Source organism: Salvelinus sp. IW2-2015, linkage group LG23 (genome assembly GCF_002910315.2).
Source record: "Salvelinus sp. IW2-2015 linkage group LG23, ASM291031v2, whole genome shotgun sequence".
Lineage (NCBI taxonomy): Eukaryota > Metazoa > Chordata > Actinopteri > Salmoniformes > Salmonidae > Salvelinus > Salvelinus sp. IW2-2015.
The window spans coordinates 22,251,270-22,269,658 of record NC_036863.1 but is presented as its reverse complement, the minus strand read 5'-3'; the positions used below and the strand labels follow the sequence as shown (position 1 = coordinate 22,269,658).

General features: G+C 42.2%; 1 protein-coding gene across 1 annotated transcript in view; it reads right to left on the bottom strand.

Moving 5' to 3' along the window:
• The window catches only part of LOC111950912 (nuclear receptor corepressor 1), a 128,394-nt gene that overhangs the window by 83,387 nt on the left and 26,618 nt on the right, over nt 1–18,389 (bottom strand). Inside the window, exons 7-15 of the mRNA XM_070434265.1 lie at nt 17,718–17,840; nt 15,634–15,690; nt 15,420–15,472; nt 10,742–10,808; nt 9,383–9,555; nt 7,247–7,337; nt 6,733–6,911; nt 2,083–2,137; nt 1,795–1,896 (exon numbers count right to left, since the gene is read on the bottom strand). Of these exons, the coding sequence (XP_070290366.1) occupies nt 1,795–1,896; nt 2,083–2,137; nt 6,733–6,911; nt 7,247–7,337; nt 9,383–9,555; nt 10,742–10,808; nt 15,420–15,472; nt 15,634–15,690; nt 17,718–17,840 (900 nt within the window). The remainder of the gene's footprint in view (nt 1–1,794; nt 1,897–2,082; nt 2,138–6,732; nt 6,912–7,246; nt 7,338–9,382; nt 9,556–10,741; nt 10,809–15,419; nt 15,473–15,633; nt 15,691–17,717; nt 17,841–18,389) is intronic.

Sequence of the window (18,389 nt, the reverse complement as noted above, 5' to 3'; positions counted from 1 at the left end):
GAGGACATTCTTTAAATGGAAGCCTCTCAAAAATAATCCAGTTAGAATCAGAAATTCCCCAGGGTAGCTGGTTAGGCCCCTTGCTTGTTTCAATTTTTACTAATGATATGCCACTGGCTTTGAGTAAAGCCAGTAAAGCCAGAGTGTCTATGTATGCGGATGACTCAACACTATACACGTCAGCTACTACAGCAACTGAAATGACTGCAACACTCAAAGAGCTGCAGTCAGTTTCAGAGTGGGTGGCAAGGAATAAGTTAGCCCAAAAACTAAAATCATTGTATTTGGAACAAAACACTCACTAAACCCTAAACCTCAACTCATGTAATAAATAATGTGGAAATTGAGCAAGTTGAGATGACTAAACTGCTTGGAGTAACCCTAGATTGTAAACGGTCATGGTCAAACCATATTAACGCAGTAGTAGCTAAGATGGGGAGAAGGCTGTCTATAATAAAGCAATGCTCTGCCTTAACACTATCAACCAGGCAGGTCCTACAGGCCCTAGTTTTGTCACACCATGACTACTGTTCAGTCTGGAGGTCAGGTGCCACAAAAAAAGACAATTGGCTCAGAACAGGGCAGCATGGCTGGCCCTTGGATGTACACAGAGAGCTAATAATAATATGCATGTCAATCTCTCCTGGCTGAAAGTGGAGGAGATTGACTTCATCACTACTTTTATTTATGAGAGGTACATGTTGAATGCACCGAGCTATCTGTCTAAACTACAGGCACACAGCTCGGACACCCATGCATACCCCACAAGACATGCAACAAGAGGTCTCTTCACAGTCCCCAAGTCCAGAACAGACTATGGGAAGCACACAGTACTACATAGAGCCATGACTACATGGAACTCTATTCCACATCAAGTAACTGACGCAAGCAGTAAAATTAGATTTAAAAAACAGGGGGGAAAAACACTTTATGGAACAGCGGGGACTGTGAAGCAACACAAACATTGGCACATACACACACACGATAACATAAGCACTATACATACACATGGATTTAGTACTGTAGATATGTGGTAGTGGTGGAGTAGGGGCCTAAGGGCACACTATGTGTTGTGAAATCTGTGAATGTATTGTAATGTTTTTAAAACTGTATAAACTGCCTTAATTTTGCTGGACCCCAGGAAGAGTAGCTAATGGGGATCCATAATAAATACAAATACGTAGYAGCTGATCCGTGTATGGACCCTAAAACATTTGGTATTAATATTAGTTCAGAACAGTGGTTTTAATGTTTAATTGCTTCCACTGGTTCAGTAATTGCAGAAAATGACTGAGCAAATGAAACGCAACTGTTAAAATGTCAAACTGCTATTATGGAATGTCATGCTTCAGTACTACTCCACATTGAACTACAGGTACATTACGGGCATATTGTTATTTTGCAGTTCTCATACTGTATGTTACTCATATGGTAAGTACGTATTTCTTGCATGAGAAATATAAGGAAAGCTATTAATGCCACCAGTACAGGTATTGTGAAAAACACAAGTCTCGTCATCAATGAATTGCGTGGTAGGCTATCCTTTGGCTGCTTCTTCTGTTCGCGAGTGATGCAGTAAAATGTTCCATTCCATAGGGTTATCTCTCCGTGTAACTAGTTGCTCCATTTGAGGGACACTCGAAAACAGGGGGGGGCATTGGCATGCCAGTCCCTGACACAAGCACTATTTACTGGTTAAATCCCACCCAGACAGCCTCTCGGTATTTCCAAAGCCCATTCATTAACACAAATACATTTAGTCATTCCCTAGTGATGATGCGCTCTAGAACTCACGTGGTTTCTCCCTCGCCGTCTGCCGTAGTTGCGTCTCACCAGTGTCTTGTAGTTCTGGTTCTTCTTGGTCAAGTAGTAGTACAGGACACAATCGGACACACACTGCAGAGAGAGAGATGACAGAGGGACATATGAGCCCATGAAACATTTAAATAACAGACAACAAATGCAAACCATGTGCTTTTGGGTTTGTTGGATTAACTTCATAAACATATGGGGGAGAGTGGAGAATAGGCTTTACTACAGAGTAAAATCACCAGAGAATGAATTCAATCCACCGTAGCTCACCTTTCTCTCTAGATAAGAAGCAATGAGGCCAAAATTTTTTGGGTGCTGAACAAACCTGTGAGAAAAACAAGGGAAAATAGTCACGGTTAAAGCTACATTTTGGGATTCAAAAAATAAACGGCAGCCCCGCCACTTGTTTTGGTATACAGCTGAGGGATGGTTGCCTGGCTACCCAGACTCCTTGGTCCGGCCAAAGGCTACACCACGTCCACGGACTTAAGTTTCTTCTCTGCAAAAGTCTGGATCTGAGTACCTGCCCGACACGTCACCAAATGCAAACACATTCGGGGCTGTCTGATTGGTCCAGAAACCGATGGGTTGGGCCAGAGCCAGAAAACGTGGGTAATGTGTCAATCCAATCACTGATGACTGTTTTCTACAATGCCCCTTGTGCCCCTCACAACAAATTACTTCAGCGATGGCAGTCTCGGACTAAAGTACGTAGCAAACAACTTCAGTGTGAGTCGTCAGGCTAGATGGTGCTAAAGAAATATATCCCCTCTTCAATTCATAGCCAAAGATMTTCTGCTAAGTGAAAGAAAACAATGTTGAGTTAGGATGCCACTAACCTCCATAAAAAATATTTGCAGCCTAGAGTCGCTAAATGCTTTTCTATCCTCGGCAGGCATTTGATACATTTTGGAATTCCAAGTGAACTTGGATTCGCGGTGGGAAACAATTTAAATCATGTACGAGAGAATTTGTTCAGAATGATATTTTTCCACAAAGCACTAGCCAAGAGGTCAGAGAACTATCTGTGGATAAGATACAGAATATTGGAGGGCCTCCCGAGTGGMACAGCGGTCTAAGGCACTGCATCACAGCGCTAGAGGCGTCACTACAGACCCGGGTTCGATCCAGGGCTGGATCACAACCGGCTGTGATCGGGAGTCCCATAGGGCGGCGCACAATTGGCCCCGAATGAATGATTGATACAATAGCCTATAGAAGTATTGAAATTTAGGTCTAAGTAATGTACGGTAGATATTAAGACTAAACAGGATATCCCTTAGGTATACACTTCGATGGTGGTTATACACTTCGATGGTGGTTTATACAGAGGCTGCTATACTAAGCCAACTAATGATAATGACATTACTTATTATTTTTTTTATTTTTATTTTTTTTATTTCACTTTATTTAACAGGTAGGCAAATTGAGAACACGTTCTCATTTCAATTGCGACCTGGCCAAGATAAAGCAAGCAGTTCGACACATACACAACACATAGTTACACATGGAGTAAAACAAACATACAGTCAATAATACAGTGAAAAATAAGTCTATATACAATATGAGCAAGTGAGGTGAGATAAGGGAGGTGAAGGCAAACAAAATATATATATAATAAATAAAAATATAAAAAGGCATGGTGGCAAAGTAAATACAATATAGCAAGTAAAAAAAAAGTAGAGTAGAGATAGTAGAGATAAAAGTAGAGATAGAAATAATGGGGTGCAAAGGAGCAAAATAAATAAATAAATACAGTAGTAAAGAGGTAGTTGTTTGGGCTAAATTATAGATGGGCTATGTACAGGTGCAGTAATCTATGAGCTGTCCTGACAGCTGGTGCTTAAAGCTAGTGAGGGAATAAGTGTTTCCAGTTTCAGAGATTTTTGTAGTTCGTTCCAGTCATTGGCAGCAGAGAACTGGAAGGAGGAGGCGCCAAAGGAAGAATTGGTTTTGGGGGTGACCAGAGAGATATACCTGCTGGAGCGCGTGCTACAGGTAGGTGCTGCTATGGTGACCAGCGAGTTGAGATAAGGGGGGACTTTACCTAGCAGGGTCTTGTAGATGACCTGGAGCAGTGGGTTTGGCGACGAGTATGAAGCGAGGGCCAGCCAACGCGAGTGTACAGGTCGCAGTGGTGGGTAGTATATGGGGCTTTGTGTGACAAAACGGATGGCACTGTGATAGACTGCATCCAATTTATTGAGTAGGGTTTTGGAGGCTATTTTGTAAATGACATCACGAGTCGGGATTGGTAGGATGGTCAGTTTTACAAGGGTATGTTTGGCAGCATGAGTGAAGGATGCTTTGTTGCGGAATAGGAAGCCAATTCTAGATTTAATTTTGGATTGGAGATGTTTGATGTGAGTCTGGAAGGAGAGTTTACAGTCTAACCAGACACCTAGGTATTTGTAGTTGTCCACATATTCTAAGTCAGAGCCGTCCAGAGTAGTGATGTTGGACAGGCGGGCAGGTGCAGGCAGCGATCGGTTGAAGAGCATGCATTTAGTTTTACTTGTATTTAAGAGCAAATGGAGGCCACGGAAGGAGAGTTGTATGGCATTGAAGCTCGCCTGGAGGGTTGTTAACACAGTGTCAAAAGAAGGGCCAGAAGTTATCAGAATAGTGTCGTCTGGTAGAGATGGATCAGAGTCACCAGCAGCAAGAGCGACATCATTGATGTATACAGAGAAGAGAGTCGGTCCAAGAATTGAACCCTGTGGCCACCCCATAGAGACTGCAGAGGCCCGGACAACAGACCCTCCGATTTGACACACTGAACTCGATCAGAGAAGTAGTTGGTGAACCAGGCGAGGCAATCATTAGAGAAACCAAGGCTGTCGAGTCTGCCGATGAGGATGTGGTGATTGACAGAGTCAAAGCCTTGGCCAGGTCAATGAATACGGCTGCACAGTATTGTTTCCTATCGATGGCGGTTAAGATATCGTTTATGACCTTGAGCGTGGCTGAGGTGCACCCATGACCAGCTCTGAAACCAGATTGCATAGCGGAAAAGGTATGGTGGGATTCGAAATTGTCGGTAATTGTTTGTTGACTTGGCTTTCGAAGACCTTAGAAAGGCAGGGTAGGATAGATATAGGCTGTAGCTGTTAGGGTCAAGAGTGTCCCCTTTGAAGAGGGGGATAACCGCAGCTGCTTTCAATCTTTGGGAATCTCAGACGACACGAAGAGGAGGTTGAAAAGGCTAGTAATAGGGGTGGAAACAATTTCAGCAGATAATTTTAGAAAGAAAGGGTCCAGATTATCTAGCCGGCTGATTTGTAGGGGTCCAGATTTTGCAGCTCTTTCAGAACATCAGCTGACTGGATTTGGGAGAAGGAGAATGGGGAAGGCTTGGGCGAGTAGCTGTGGGGGGTGCAGTGCTGTTGACGGGGTAGGGGTAGCCAGGTGGAAAGCATGGCCAGCCATAGAAAATGCTTTTGAAATTCTCAATTATAGTGGATTTATCGGTGGTGACAGTGTTTCCTATCTTCAGTGCAGTTGGAAGCTGGGAGGGGTGTTCTTATTCTCCATGGACTTTACAGTGTCCCAGAACTTTTTTGAATTTGTGTTGCGCAGGAAGCAAATTTCTGCTTGAAAAAGCTAGCCTTGGCTTTTCTAACTGCCTGTGTATATTGGTTTCTAGCTTCCCTGAAAAGTTGCATATCACGGGGGCTGTTCGATGCTAATGCAGAACACCATAGGATGTTTTTCTGTTGGTTAAGGGCAGTCAGGTCAGGAGAGAACCAAGGGCTATATCTGTTCCTGGTTCTAAATTTCTTGAATGGGGCATGCTTATTCAAGATGGTGAGGAAGGCATTTAAAAAAAATATCCAGGCATCCTCTAAGTATAATAACAAAAACAAGAACGGGATCAAGGTGTTATTATTATAAATATTATTTTTCAGACAAATTATAAATAATACCAGAGGCTGTTTTAACAGAAAAAAAGAAGAAAGCCATTATTACAGCAAAGCAAAGAATAAAAACAGCCAAAATTGTTTACTGGACATGTCGTTGCATGAGGCTTGGTGCTCACGGAATCAGTAGGCTATTAAAAAAACACTAAAGCAGGCAACAGAAGCTGGATCAGTCTTATTTATGTAGATATACTGATGATTTATAAACTCAGGCACATTTAACAGTTAGGCTATTGATTATAGACCTAATTAAGTTTGGGTTTCCTCTCYCCTCACTTTTCTTAGACAATAAGGCAAGGGCTGTTATCTCATCTCCTCATTCTGCTGCTGGCTTCAGTATTGTTCTCAATACCAATATGCTGGTTAACTATGCTATTATGCACATGGTGCCTTTTAGACCATGTTGCCAATTCAACAGCACACTGATGCGTTTCGGAACCATGGACAGCAACCGCTATCCTACAAGGGAGAAAGCGCATTTGTTATAAAATAATATCATTTTTATTAGTATTGCACCATTGTTCTTATGTAATATAACCACATACAATTTCAGTACCAAGTCTTAAACTGCGCCATCCCCACAGCCTCCTTAATGGATCAGTCCACTCAGTGCGAATCACAGGTGTCTTGTACACCATGATAATTTATTTATTTTTTGTACTGCTCGACTAAAGAAATCTCGGTCGACCAACAGCCTATTGACCAAACAATCGACTAGTCGACTAAATGGGGTTAGCCCTAGCTCCAAGTGATTTTAACTGAGAAAATCTGTTCAAAAGTATTCCTACACATAGAGATATGTGATCGTAGACAAATGTAAGCAAGGACTGAAATAGTTTAAATCAAATATTGTCTGTTGGACTTCTTGTGGTCAATTTGCAGTCTACAAATTTGTAATTATGTTCCAGCCCCCTGACCATCTGCTCAAGAAGAAATCGTCCCACAGCTGAATCTAGTTGATGATCCCTGCTAGAAGGACAAAAAAATAACTGGTACTCACTTTTCTTTGAAGATCTCCTTCTCGTGTTCGGTCCACACATTCATGAACTGCCGAGCCTTGTACACCTTCATGGGGTCATCCGTCAGGCCGTTCATGTTGATGAACCTGACTCGCCTCTGCTCGGTGTCGTACATCATGGGTGGGATGACGGACAGCTGTCTCATCTGCTTCTCGTTATTCTATTGGACGAGAGGGGTTTAGCAATTTCAATCTTTGTTAACCTTGTTTCAACTTGAACTTGACTCTGATGATTGAATGGCTGCATCCAGATTCTACACCGTTCTTCCTAAGTATGTACTTGCATACTTCATCATTAATTTAAAAGCATAGGATTGGTGCAAGCATTGGCTGGAGGGAGTTTCAACCATTGTGAAATCCATGACAGGAAGTGCACAGAGAGAAGGGTAGACAATCGGGATGTAGCCAATGACACGCCTACAATTCTTGAGAACTAGAGGAAGTGGTAATGGATGATGACCTTTAACTGAGATGTTTCAAAGTTGACAGCACTCACCTCCTGTTCAGAAAGGCCATCGATGATTTCAGAAATCTCATGCTCGCTTCTGGCAATGGTCGCAGACATTCCAGTTCCTCTCTGACCAACCCTAAATTGGAGAACAAACACGGAAATTAAGAAACATAATGACCTTTTAAAAATACCAAATGTGCATCCTCCATATAACAATACTGGGTAGGTGCCATCACATCACAGTGTGCCCCTCCTTCCCTCATGACCCTTCCGTTACCTCTTCACAGAAAAAAAAGAGGCTAAATCTAGCTGTAACAAACAGGTTTTCTGAGAAATCTGCAAACAAAGCAGGGAAAACATTGTGTCTGCTAACAAGGCTGTTTATGCATTCAGGAAGAAGTTTACCTMCCTCACCATTCCTTAATCCTTAAGAGTTGATTGATGCACCCTTCAAAATCTGTCTGTTTAAACTAGCAATGTTTTTTGTATGGGCTACGTCTCAATCCACCGCATTCGCCTAGGTCGGCCTTTCACATCTCTAGTGGAAAGTGGCAGAGCTACAGCKCCATTTGACATGCCAAAAATCAGTCATCTCACAAAAACGTCATCTCACCAAACCRAACGGTTTGGCCCACAAACTATTATGACCACTACATAGAAAGATGACTCTCACGAACATGATGGTATTCTCTGTTTTGCTCTATGACACCTACAAGTGTCACGTGACTCTTCTGAAGGTAACCCGGGACCGGGTAAAAAAAAAAATGTAAGTGGTTGTGCCCCCCCAAAATATTGTTAAATATGTGTCCACAATTTTTTTTTWATAATCTGAGGTATCTTATATCTTCTAGATATAGGACAGACACTTGAAAACCTTATTCCTTATGATACATTTGACTGAATGTTTTGCCATTTATTAAAGTGTGTTAATCAATGCATTTCTATGAGCCATAGCAGTAAAGGACAATTTCCATTTTTATTTTATACTTACAGGGGTCCTAAAACTCAAATAGCTAAATTATCCATGGTATGACCAACTTAAAACAATTCGAAATGTTAGCTTAGTAGAACCCATCTCCCCACAGAAGACTTTTAGGGGTTAACCTACTTTAAAATAAGTACAAATGAATGATTTCTAAAAAAAAGTTTACATTTAGGGAGTTTGGCAAACGCCTTTGAAGTGGAAAACTGAAAATCACAAGGATCAAAGACAAGTACAGTTGCTTCCTTGTTCTTATGGACTTGTAATGGTGGTTAATGGTGGTTAATGTCTTAATTCTGGGGCAACAATAGCCCCATTAGCACAAAAGGCAAAGAGCTAACATGAATCCAATTAAACATAGCCAACATGTTGTGACCAAACAAGTTCATCTTTAAATTGACTGAAATCATTCAAACTGGGGGGAAATTACTGCATAGTGGACTAGTAGTTGCTGTTTTGTTTTTTTACAGAAAAAAATACTTCTAAAAAGGACACATTTAACTTTTTAATCTGGACTGTATTACATCATGAATCAACATGCCTTGACACATCCTGACCCAAATGTTGACTCTTTACAGCTACAATGATAGCATCCAAAATATGGGAAAAATTCTCAAAAGGAAATAAGTTTAAAATAGAGACCAGGGACATTGGTGCACAAAAAAAAAGGGGGGGGGGGGGAAAATCTGCTAGACTTTTGAGGCTAATCACTGCTTGCGCTCTCTCTCTACCTGGTCTAGTACTACCAGTCTGAACAAAACAGCCCTGACCTGCCTCTTAACATTTGGGAAAGACCCATGCCTGTGTGCCAGAAACAGCCAGACACTGGCTGGACTCTGTCCTCTGACACAGCCAGCTGATAAGTCCACTGCAGACTGCCTTCAGCACACCACCTAGGATGCATCTGAATAGTGTGAAGAGGCCTCCTCTCTCCTTGTTTTATCTCCATCACTATGCACTGACCTGAAAGAAACTGGACAGGTGATAGCAATTGCTTATTATATGAGGCACTGATTGTATAGCTTCCACCTTTGTGTCAAAACAGTGGGAAGAGGGGAGGAACCTCGTCAATGCATTTTGCGGCGGTGGCGAGAGGACGCAACCAATCAAGGGAAGACTTTAGATTAATCTGCTACATCGTAGCCGCCAGGCAGAACAAGAGAAAAGTTGAATTCCAGTTCACTGTTCCCTCAGTTTACCTCTGGAAGCGCTCCTGCTGCTCTCTCTGCTTGCGTATCTCGGGGAACTGTCTCTCATAGTACTCTCTGGTGCGGCTATCTTTGGCCTTGCGACGCGGGTTGTTCTCCATCCGCTCCACCTTCTTCTCCCAGGCCTCCATTAGCTGGTCGTAGCGCTGGCAGATGTTCTGTTCCTGAACCACAATAATACACATTTATAAATAGGGGATTTGAATGTTGAGGTACAACATGATGACGATGACCTAAAGCAAACCTTAGCCATTTGCTTTCAGAGGTAGGTCAAGATAGCCATGGCTAAGCAGAATGTATCCAAAAATCACACATTTTCTGCTGATGATACCCTGCCCTATTGGTCATATTTCGCATCTCAAAACATAATGCTGGCCACAACTGTCAAATCCAGAAAGTTCCATTTGCCATCTTGGACTTGATATGTTTGATTTTGAACATTACGGCTTTTACAAATTATGTGCATTAACCAAGCGTTTACTGTTACAAAAGAGAGAGAAAAAAAATCGACGAGAGAGAGTCCCATAGACAGAGGACAATACAGCCTTGTTACCACTCTCAACCAGCAAGGGCCAAACAATCCACCTTCCCTCTTGGCAGGTGGCCAAGCTGCGCACTGTGCTGCCATTGTCCTGACCCTGCCTGGAAGCAGCCAGCTAAAAGTCGCACTCAGTTAACCATAGCTAGCTACCTTTAACATTTAAAAAAGGAAAACGTTTACAATGGGGGTGATCATTAGTAAAAACTATATTTAACTATGGGCTGACTAACTGATAAGAGTAATTTCGCTAGCCAGTGCTGTTTCGGTCTGAGGTCTGTCCCTTTGATGACATTGGTTACTCAATCCATTACCTAAGGGAAAGCCACTGATTGGACATGCAGTACCATACTAGTAGGGATGCAAGGAGATACCCTGTTCAAACAGAATGTGTGTTATAAACATGTCAACCATGAAATTCTGAAACCAATAAGAGGGCATGTAAGCTAAAGCTAGCGTGCGTGACTGCCACCTATTCATTTAAAATTCAATTGGTGTCAGAGACCTGCAGCAGACAATAAAACGCCACCAAATTGAGAAATGCGATGCAGTTTAACATACTGTGTATGCATACAATTAGAGAGCTTGCAAATGGGGTAAACAATTAAAGTATTATTGTCCATGGTCCGTTTGGGTCATCTCTATGAGAGCACAGCTTGTGTGGTGGAGATTTACAACCATGTCAGTCAGGCTGTCCATGTGTGTTTGGGTTCAATTGTTTGTATCAGTCTGTTTTGTTCAAAGCATTCAACACATTCCTTGAAGTTTCCTTCCCTTGAATCCCTCCCTCAACAGCAGGGAGAGAGACCTACCCTTTGTTTACGAGCATGGTTCCTTCTCTTGAAAAACAGAATCAGCTTCTTCCTCATCACTTGATTACTGGGAGAGAGAGAAAAATTGTTTGATCAGTGAGGTGTGCACTGATCTAGGGCCCATAGGGACACTACTGTTACTGTAAACAATACAACAAAATGATCCTGTAAGAAATAGTAAACAGGTACACAATATTATATGCGCACAAAACATGCCTATTTAATTGCAATCAACCTAACTATTTGCCTTTTTCTTCATGGATATAAAGAAATCGATAAGGAGAGGATCCTGTATCAACAACACAACCGCTGTCTATCATTGGTCAACAAGAGCTGGGCAAAGAGCACTACTTCCTTCCTACAACACAGCAGGAGACTGCAGAGTCATTACTTTAGAGGGGCACCAAAGCCATAGAGGGGAGAAAACATCTGGTGTAGTAAATTGCATTCTCTCCAAAAGCAACATGCAGTGCATGAGGTATTTCACATAGAGATCGCAGACACAGTAAACAATCCAGAAGAAACAGGGTAATTTTAGATTTTATTTACTTGCCGTCTGATCGGTGTGTAACAAGTACTTTACACACACGGTCCATGGGAGGTGCTCTCATTACCTTAACTAGGGTTGCAAAGGGTCGGGAAATTTTAGTTAAATTCAGGAATTTTTACGGAAATTTTCCATGGGAAGTTAAGCCAGGAATTTTTGCTTAAATTTATCATAAAAAAAGTTAGCTTATAACAGTGAACCTTTTCTGTGGGATACAGAAAGCAATTCTATGTCTTGTGGAATATTTTTGGTTAAACCATTCAATGGAATTGCACCTTCTGCATGTACAGTGCACTCTTCCATCACATGTACAGTTATGACCAAAAGTTTGGAGAATGACACAATTATTAATTTTCACAAAGTCTGCTGCCTCAGTTTGTATGATGGCAATTTGCATATACTCCAGAATGTTATGAAGAGTGATCAGATGAAATGTAAAGTCCCTCTTTGCCATGCAAATGAACTGAATCCCCCCCAAAAAATTCCACTGCATTTCAGCCCTGCCACAAAAGGACCAGCTGACATCATGTCAGTGATTCTCTAGTTAACACAGGTGTTGACGAGGACAAGGCTGGAGATCACTCTGTCATGCTGATTGAGTTCGAATAACAGACTGGAAGCTTCAAAAGGAGGGTGGTGCTTGGAATCATTGTTCTTCCTCTGTCAACCATGGTTACCTGCAAGGAAACATGTGCCGTCATCATTGCTTTGCACAAAAAGGGCTTCACCGGCAAGGATATTGCTGCCAGTGCACCTAAATCAACCATTTATCGGATCATCAAGAACTTCAAGGAGAGCGGTTCAATTGTTGTGAAGGCGGCTTCAGGGCGCCCAAGAAAGTCCAGCAAGCGCCAGGACCGTCTCCTAAAGTTGATTCAATTGCGGGATCGGGGCACCACCAGTACAGAGCTTGCTCAGGAATGACAGCAGGCAGGTCTGAGTGCATCTGCACGCACAGTGAGGCGAAGACTTTTGGAGGATGGCCTGGTGTCAAGAAGGGCAGCAAAGAAGCCACTTCTCTCCAGAAAAAACATCAGGGACAGACTGATATTCTGCAAAAGGTACAGGGATTGGACTGCTGAGGACTGGGGTAAAGTCATTTTCTCTGATGAATCCCCTTTCTGATTGTTTGGGGCATCTGGAAAAAAGCTTGTCCGGAGAAGACAAGGTGAGCGCTACCAAATCAGTCCTGTGTCATGCCAACAGTAAAGCATCCTGAGACCATTCATGTGTGGGTTGCCTCCTCAGCCAAGGGAGTGGGCTCACTCACAATTTTGCCAAAGAACACAGCCATGAATAAAGAATGGTACCAACACATCCTTCCGAGAGCAACTTCTCCCAACCATCCAGGAACAGTTTGGTGACGAACAATGCCTTTTCCAGCATGATGGAGCACCTGTCATAAGGCAAAAGTGATAACTAAGTGGCTCGGGGAACAAAACATCGATATTTTGGGTCCATGGCCAGGAAACTCCCCAGACCTTAATCCATTGAGAACTTGTGGTCAATCCTCAAGAGGCGGGTGGACAAACAAAAAGCCACAAATTCTGACAAACTCCAAGCATTGATTATGCAAGAATGGGCTGCCATCAGTGAGGATGTGGCCCAGAAGTTAATTGATAGCATGCCAGGGCAGATTGCAGAGGTCTTGAAAAAGAAGGGTCAACACTGCAAATATTGACTCTTTGCATCAACTTCATGTAATTGTCAATAAAAGCCTTTGACACTTGTGAAATGCTTGTAATTATACTTCAGGATTCTATTGTTAACATCTGACAAAAAATCAAAAGACACTGAGGCAGCAGACTTTGAAAATTAATTTTGTCCTTCTCAAAAAATTTGGGCCACGACTGTACAGCTGATTCTCAAGATCTTGCACACTAATGAGATGAATATAACCCACACTACTACACTGTCTGAGTCAAGGACTACATCCAATACTGGGTGGGGTGAATATATTGTATATGACATTTTTTTGATAACTAGTAAATAGTAATCACTGCAGGTAATGTAGAAGGAAAAGCTGTGTAAATTTGCAAATACTGTGCCAAATCATATGTGAAAAAGGCAACAAAGATGCAGAATCTGACCAAGGGCATAAAGTTCCCTCAGCGCTCACAACAAGCAACCTCTGACAAAAGTTCCTCTACTTCTATTCGAGGTGAAAATTATGAATCAGACACGTTATCGATAGCAACAGCTCATGGTCCTCCTGGAATCAGGAGTTTATTTTGACTCAGTGGAGGAACGTAGTCAGAGAAAGGCTGATGGTCACAGGCAATGTGTATCGGAAGAGATTTCTGAATGTCCTTCGCCCAGCATACACCCCTCCAACCAGACATGCTTTATCTACCCATTTTCTGGATGCAGAGTTCAACAGAGTTCAAGGTCAAGCAAATCATAGAGAAAGCAGACTGCATTACAATCATCTCTGATGGGTGGTCGAATGTTCGTGGGCAAGGAATAATTAACTACATCTCCACCCCTCAACCAGTATTCTACAAGAGCACAGACACAAGGGACAACAGACACACCGGTCTCTACTTTGCAGATGAGCTGAAGGMAGTAATCAATGACCTTGGACCACAGAAGGTATTTGCACTGGTCACAGACAACGCTGTGAACATGAAGGCTGCTTGGTCTAAAGTGGAGGAGTCCTACTCTCACATCACACCCATTGGCTGTGCGGATCATGCATTGAATCTGCTCCTCAAGGACGTCATGGAACTGAAAACAATGKATACACTCTACAAGAGAGTCAAGGAAATGGTTAGGTATGTGAAGGGTCATCAAGTTACAGCAGCAATCTACCTCACCAAGCAAAGTGAGAAGAATAACAGCACCACATTGAAGCTGCCCAGCAACACCCGTTGGGTCGGTGGTGTCATCATGTTTGACAGTCTCCTGGAGGGGAAGGAGTCTCTCCAAGAAATGGCCATATCACAGTCTGACGATATGGACAAGAGGATCCTCCTGGATGATGTATTTTGGGAGAGAGTGGTAAGCAGCCTGAAACCTATAGCAGTAGCCATTGCACAGATTGAGGTAGACAATGCCATTCTGTCTGACGTTCAGACTCTGCTTGCAGATGTAAGAGAAGAAATCCGTACTGCCCTGCCCACTTCACTGTTGCGCCAAGCAGAGGAAACTGCAGTTCTGAAATACATCAAAAAGCATGAAGACTTCTGCCTGAAGCCCATACACRCCACAGCGTACATGTTGGACCCCAAGTATGATGGGAAAAGTTGAGGCTTTTTGAGCCTGACAACGAGCCATCCACAACAAGGTTGGAAAGGGACAGTGAAGATGAGGCCTCAGAGTCTGATGTTCAAGAGGTGGACATTGAGGAGGTCCAGGGAGAAGACATGGAAGCCTGAGAGGAAGACAACCAAAGCTTTAGTTTAGACTACGATTTTACCGATGTATGTTGAAAACGTTTTTGGGAGATGCGATGGATCATTGGGGATCATTCAATATTCCCATTTGTTGTAGAGTGAAATCATTCCATGTGAAGAGTCAACTCATTTAATTACAGTTCAATTCGCAACTAAATGTTTTTTTTCTATTGGAAGGATTTAATCATTTGCAATTATGTCTACTTATGATAAGGTAAAAGGTTAATGTTTCTGGTCACCATATGATATGGTAAATATATCCAATGCAAAAAACATCTACATTTAAGTGGTATTAATATTAATTTGCATATATTTCCGTTAATTCCCATATATTCTTGTTAATTCCCACAGAGCGTTTACCCCTGAAAATTCCCAAAATGTGCAACCCTACACACAATCTCTACTTAGGATACCATCGCTGAGGGGTAAGAACAGTGGTTGGGCCACCTTAAGCACACAGAAGTAAAGTCCTTGATAAAAAGGCCTCAACCATAGGCCAGTTTCTCATGGTTAGACCCAGACAGCCTGGCCTTCAACCCTACATTAACCTAGCTATATTCTTCCTTCACTTTACACCAACGGATCCTCTTTTTCAATCTTTCTCAATTGTGTCAATGGAGCAAACAGAGAATTCATGACCCGGCTAACAGTGCAGACAAAACTCAACCATTAGTTATCAAAATAGAGGTTCATATATACACACACCGTACATGCAAGAAACAAAGTGCATACTCACGTCTTTATGTTGTCATGGTAAACTTTTGTATCCGATGGCTGATTATATAGGGGCTAAGAAAAAGGGAGGGGGGGGTAGAAATCAGTCTAAGTAATGACTATCATTAGCTACTAGTATTATAATAGCTCAACTCATTGCTACCATATGCAGTTTTTCAAAGAACCTTATCTAGGAAACAATCATTCAACCATTGAAAAACCCCTCAAACACCTACCAGTTCAACCTTAGGACCAAGACCTTCGAATATCTTATGGGCCTCTTCAGCTTTTTTCTGAAATGTAATAAAACACACAATATGATGATAGTTAGTAGGTCTCAAAATAATAGAATCCCTTCACTCAAAGTAGTAGTCCTATGTGATTGAACCCTACAATGTGGCCTGCAGGCTCGGTTGTTCCGTGTGTTTAATTACAGATGCATAAACTCTTACCAGCGTAGGACAATTACTATTTGGACACATTCATTTGTTAAATATCTTCCCTTTCTTCCCCTCAACTGGGTACAATTAWATAAAAGAAACGCTTCAATATTTTAGACTTCCCAAGCGTCTGAACTCTAAAAATACCACATCTTTTTTTCCCAGGCAGCACTGTGCAGTGAATCTCCCTGCCCAAAAGAGGAAAGCCAAGGGAGATTGTCGGGCAAGGTTATAAAACGAGTTTCAATAAGAAGCTCAATCAGCTGAGCGAGTGACCGAATAAATGTGATCTCYATGTACTGTATTTCCAAACTATTTTACATAAGTAATAGGAATGTGTCCATCTCTGAATTCTTTTTGCATATTGTTTGCTTGTGATTTTTTGTGGTTTCTAAGCTTTTGTCCAAATTACACATAAAGAATTGAGAAGCTACAGTTGTTTGAAAAGCAGACACACAATACAAAGACCGAGAAAATAGTGTTCCGGTAGAGCATAATTAATAGACCTTGGCAATAGTGACCGATCACGTATAACACAAGACTGTCAACTCTGTAAAAAACAACCTAAAAACACATGTTTGTTTTTTTTAACAAATTATCTTTTCATAAAAACTCTGCCCAGATACTGCTGTGGCAGATAACCAAGACCACAAGGGGAATGTTCTACGTGGCCCGTAGCTCTGCTCTCACAGGCTGGGCTGAGGAGAAGCTTTCCTGCTAAAAGGGTTAGTGGCTGTCTGAAAAGGATGCAGTGCAGACACAACCAACAGTAACCTCCACACACACAGTCCCTCCCTCCCTTTTCCTTCTGCTAAAAAACACAAGATGCACGCAGTCTGTGGCTGTACTCCTTTGCTGTCGGGGGATTGCGCAGGAGCAGTTGGCACTCCCTCGCATRCTACCTGCCTCACCTGGGACCACTTTAGAGATAACCGTTTTTCTACAGTAAAAAGACTACAGTAGCCACTAGGATGTAGACAAACAAGGCAACCATGACTGCAGATGTATAACATAGCAGTAAACCCATTTACTGTAGTCTCAAAATGATTAAACATTTATATTACGTAATAAAGTTTATTTTCATTTCTATTTCATAATGGAGCACTTTGTTAGTAGCATGTATTAAATCATATGAAATAAAGTCAATCAAATAATTTGACTCACCCACATCATTATACCTGGATGCAAAAGCATCAACTCTGAAACAATTTTATTCGTTTGGGCTAATGGCTAATAGCTTCTACCTGAGCACATGGCACGTGGTAATTGCATGCAATTCACATATTCCGTGTAGATGGCGATAATTAGCATAACACGCTGTACTCAATCCTTCTTCCCTCTTTCCCATTTGTTCACTGAGCAGCGTTGCTGCGTGAGTCAGGCGGGGGAGAGCTACTATAGCGCTGCGCAATTCACGGCCATGTCCCGGACCCAGGCGGTGACTCCACTTCCGGGGGCTTAATTTTTTGGGAGAGCTGGGACACTCTTTCCTGTTTTATACGCACCCTTTCTCTCTCAATATGTCGTCTCGCTCGCTGACAGAAATGCACACGAGCAAAATACACACATACAATTCACACACACAAATCCACAGGGACTGTCTTGAAAAAATATCAATGATGCATGAACAACAAGACTTAACGGAATCCTGGATGACATTCAAGCCTTTCTAGCCCTAGAAACTTATACACAAGCATTGTACGATTTAAGTATTGTTATGCATTGCCCCTCCAGATTCATAACTTTTAGCATGTATGGAGTAGATAACAGTACAGCGTGGTAAAACCACCAGACACATGGAGAGTTGTCTGTAGTCACATGTATAGTAAAGGTGGAGTGCAGCATGTGTACAGTAGAGGAGGATTCCCTGGTAAACCCACCCTGTTCTCGTCATAGATGATCTGGACAATGCTGCGGTGCTTGTTGTGTTCCTGTGGTATGGGGGGAGGGGTCACTGGCTTTTCTGGCTCCACTGGCTTCGCTGCTTCCTCCTCCAGTTGTTGCTAAGAGACAACATCAACACATTACCTCTGTCAATAAACGAGTGTGTGCTCAGACAAACACACACAGGAAAATATTATATGGTAAACTTCCTCTCCTCCATAAATCATACAATTATAAAATTATGCATGGGTTTCATGCTGCATATTCACGTTTTCTAATTCCACCTCGATTCAGCTAATGGTGGTGGCTGGACAGGAGGACAAGGCTGTGTTAATCTGATTCCAATCTCTGATATGTGAGGCTCATGCCGGATTATTCCCCACACACTTGTTTTAGGGCATTTATTTTAAGAGCTCTGTAATGGAACTGATAATGGCTGATCTTATGCACCATCTAAGACTGTTGACTGATAGTTGAACTTGTAGTGTGTGTGTCCAATAGTTGAACTGGTGTGTGTGTGCGTTTACATGCTTAAGGTTAAGTAAACAACCTGGTTATAGTAAACCGCCTGAGATTAGGGGCTCCTGGAATACCTTGAATAAATAAATCCCAGAAAATCCTGGGAAAAGCTTCAGGGAAACATAAAAATTGACTTTCTCCCAAAGCCA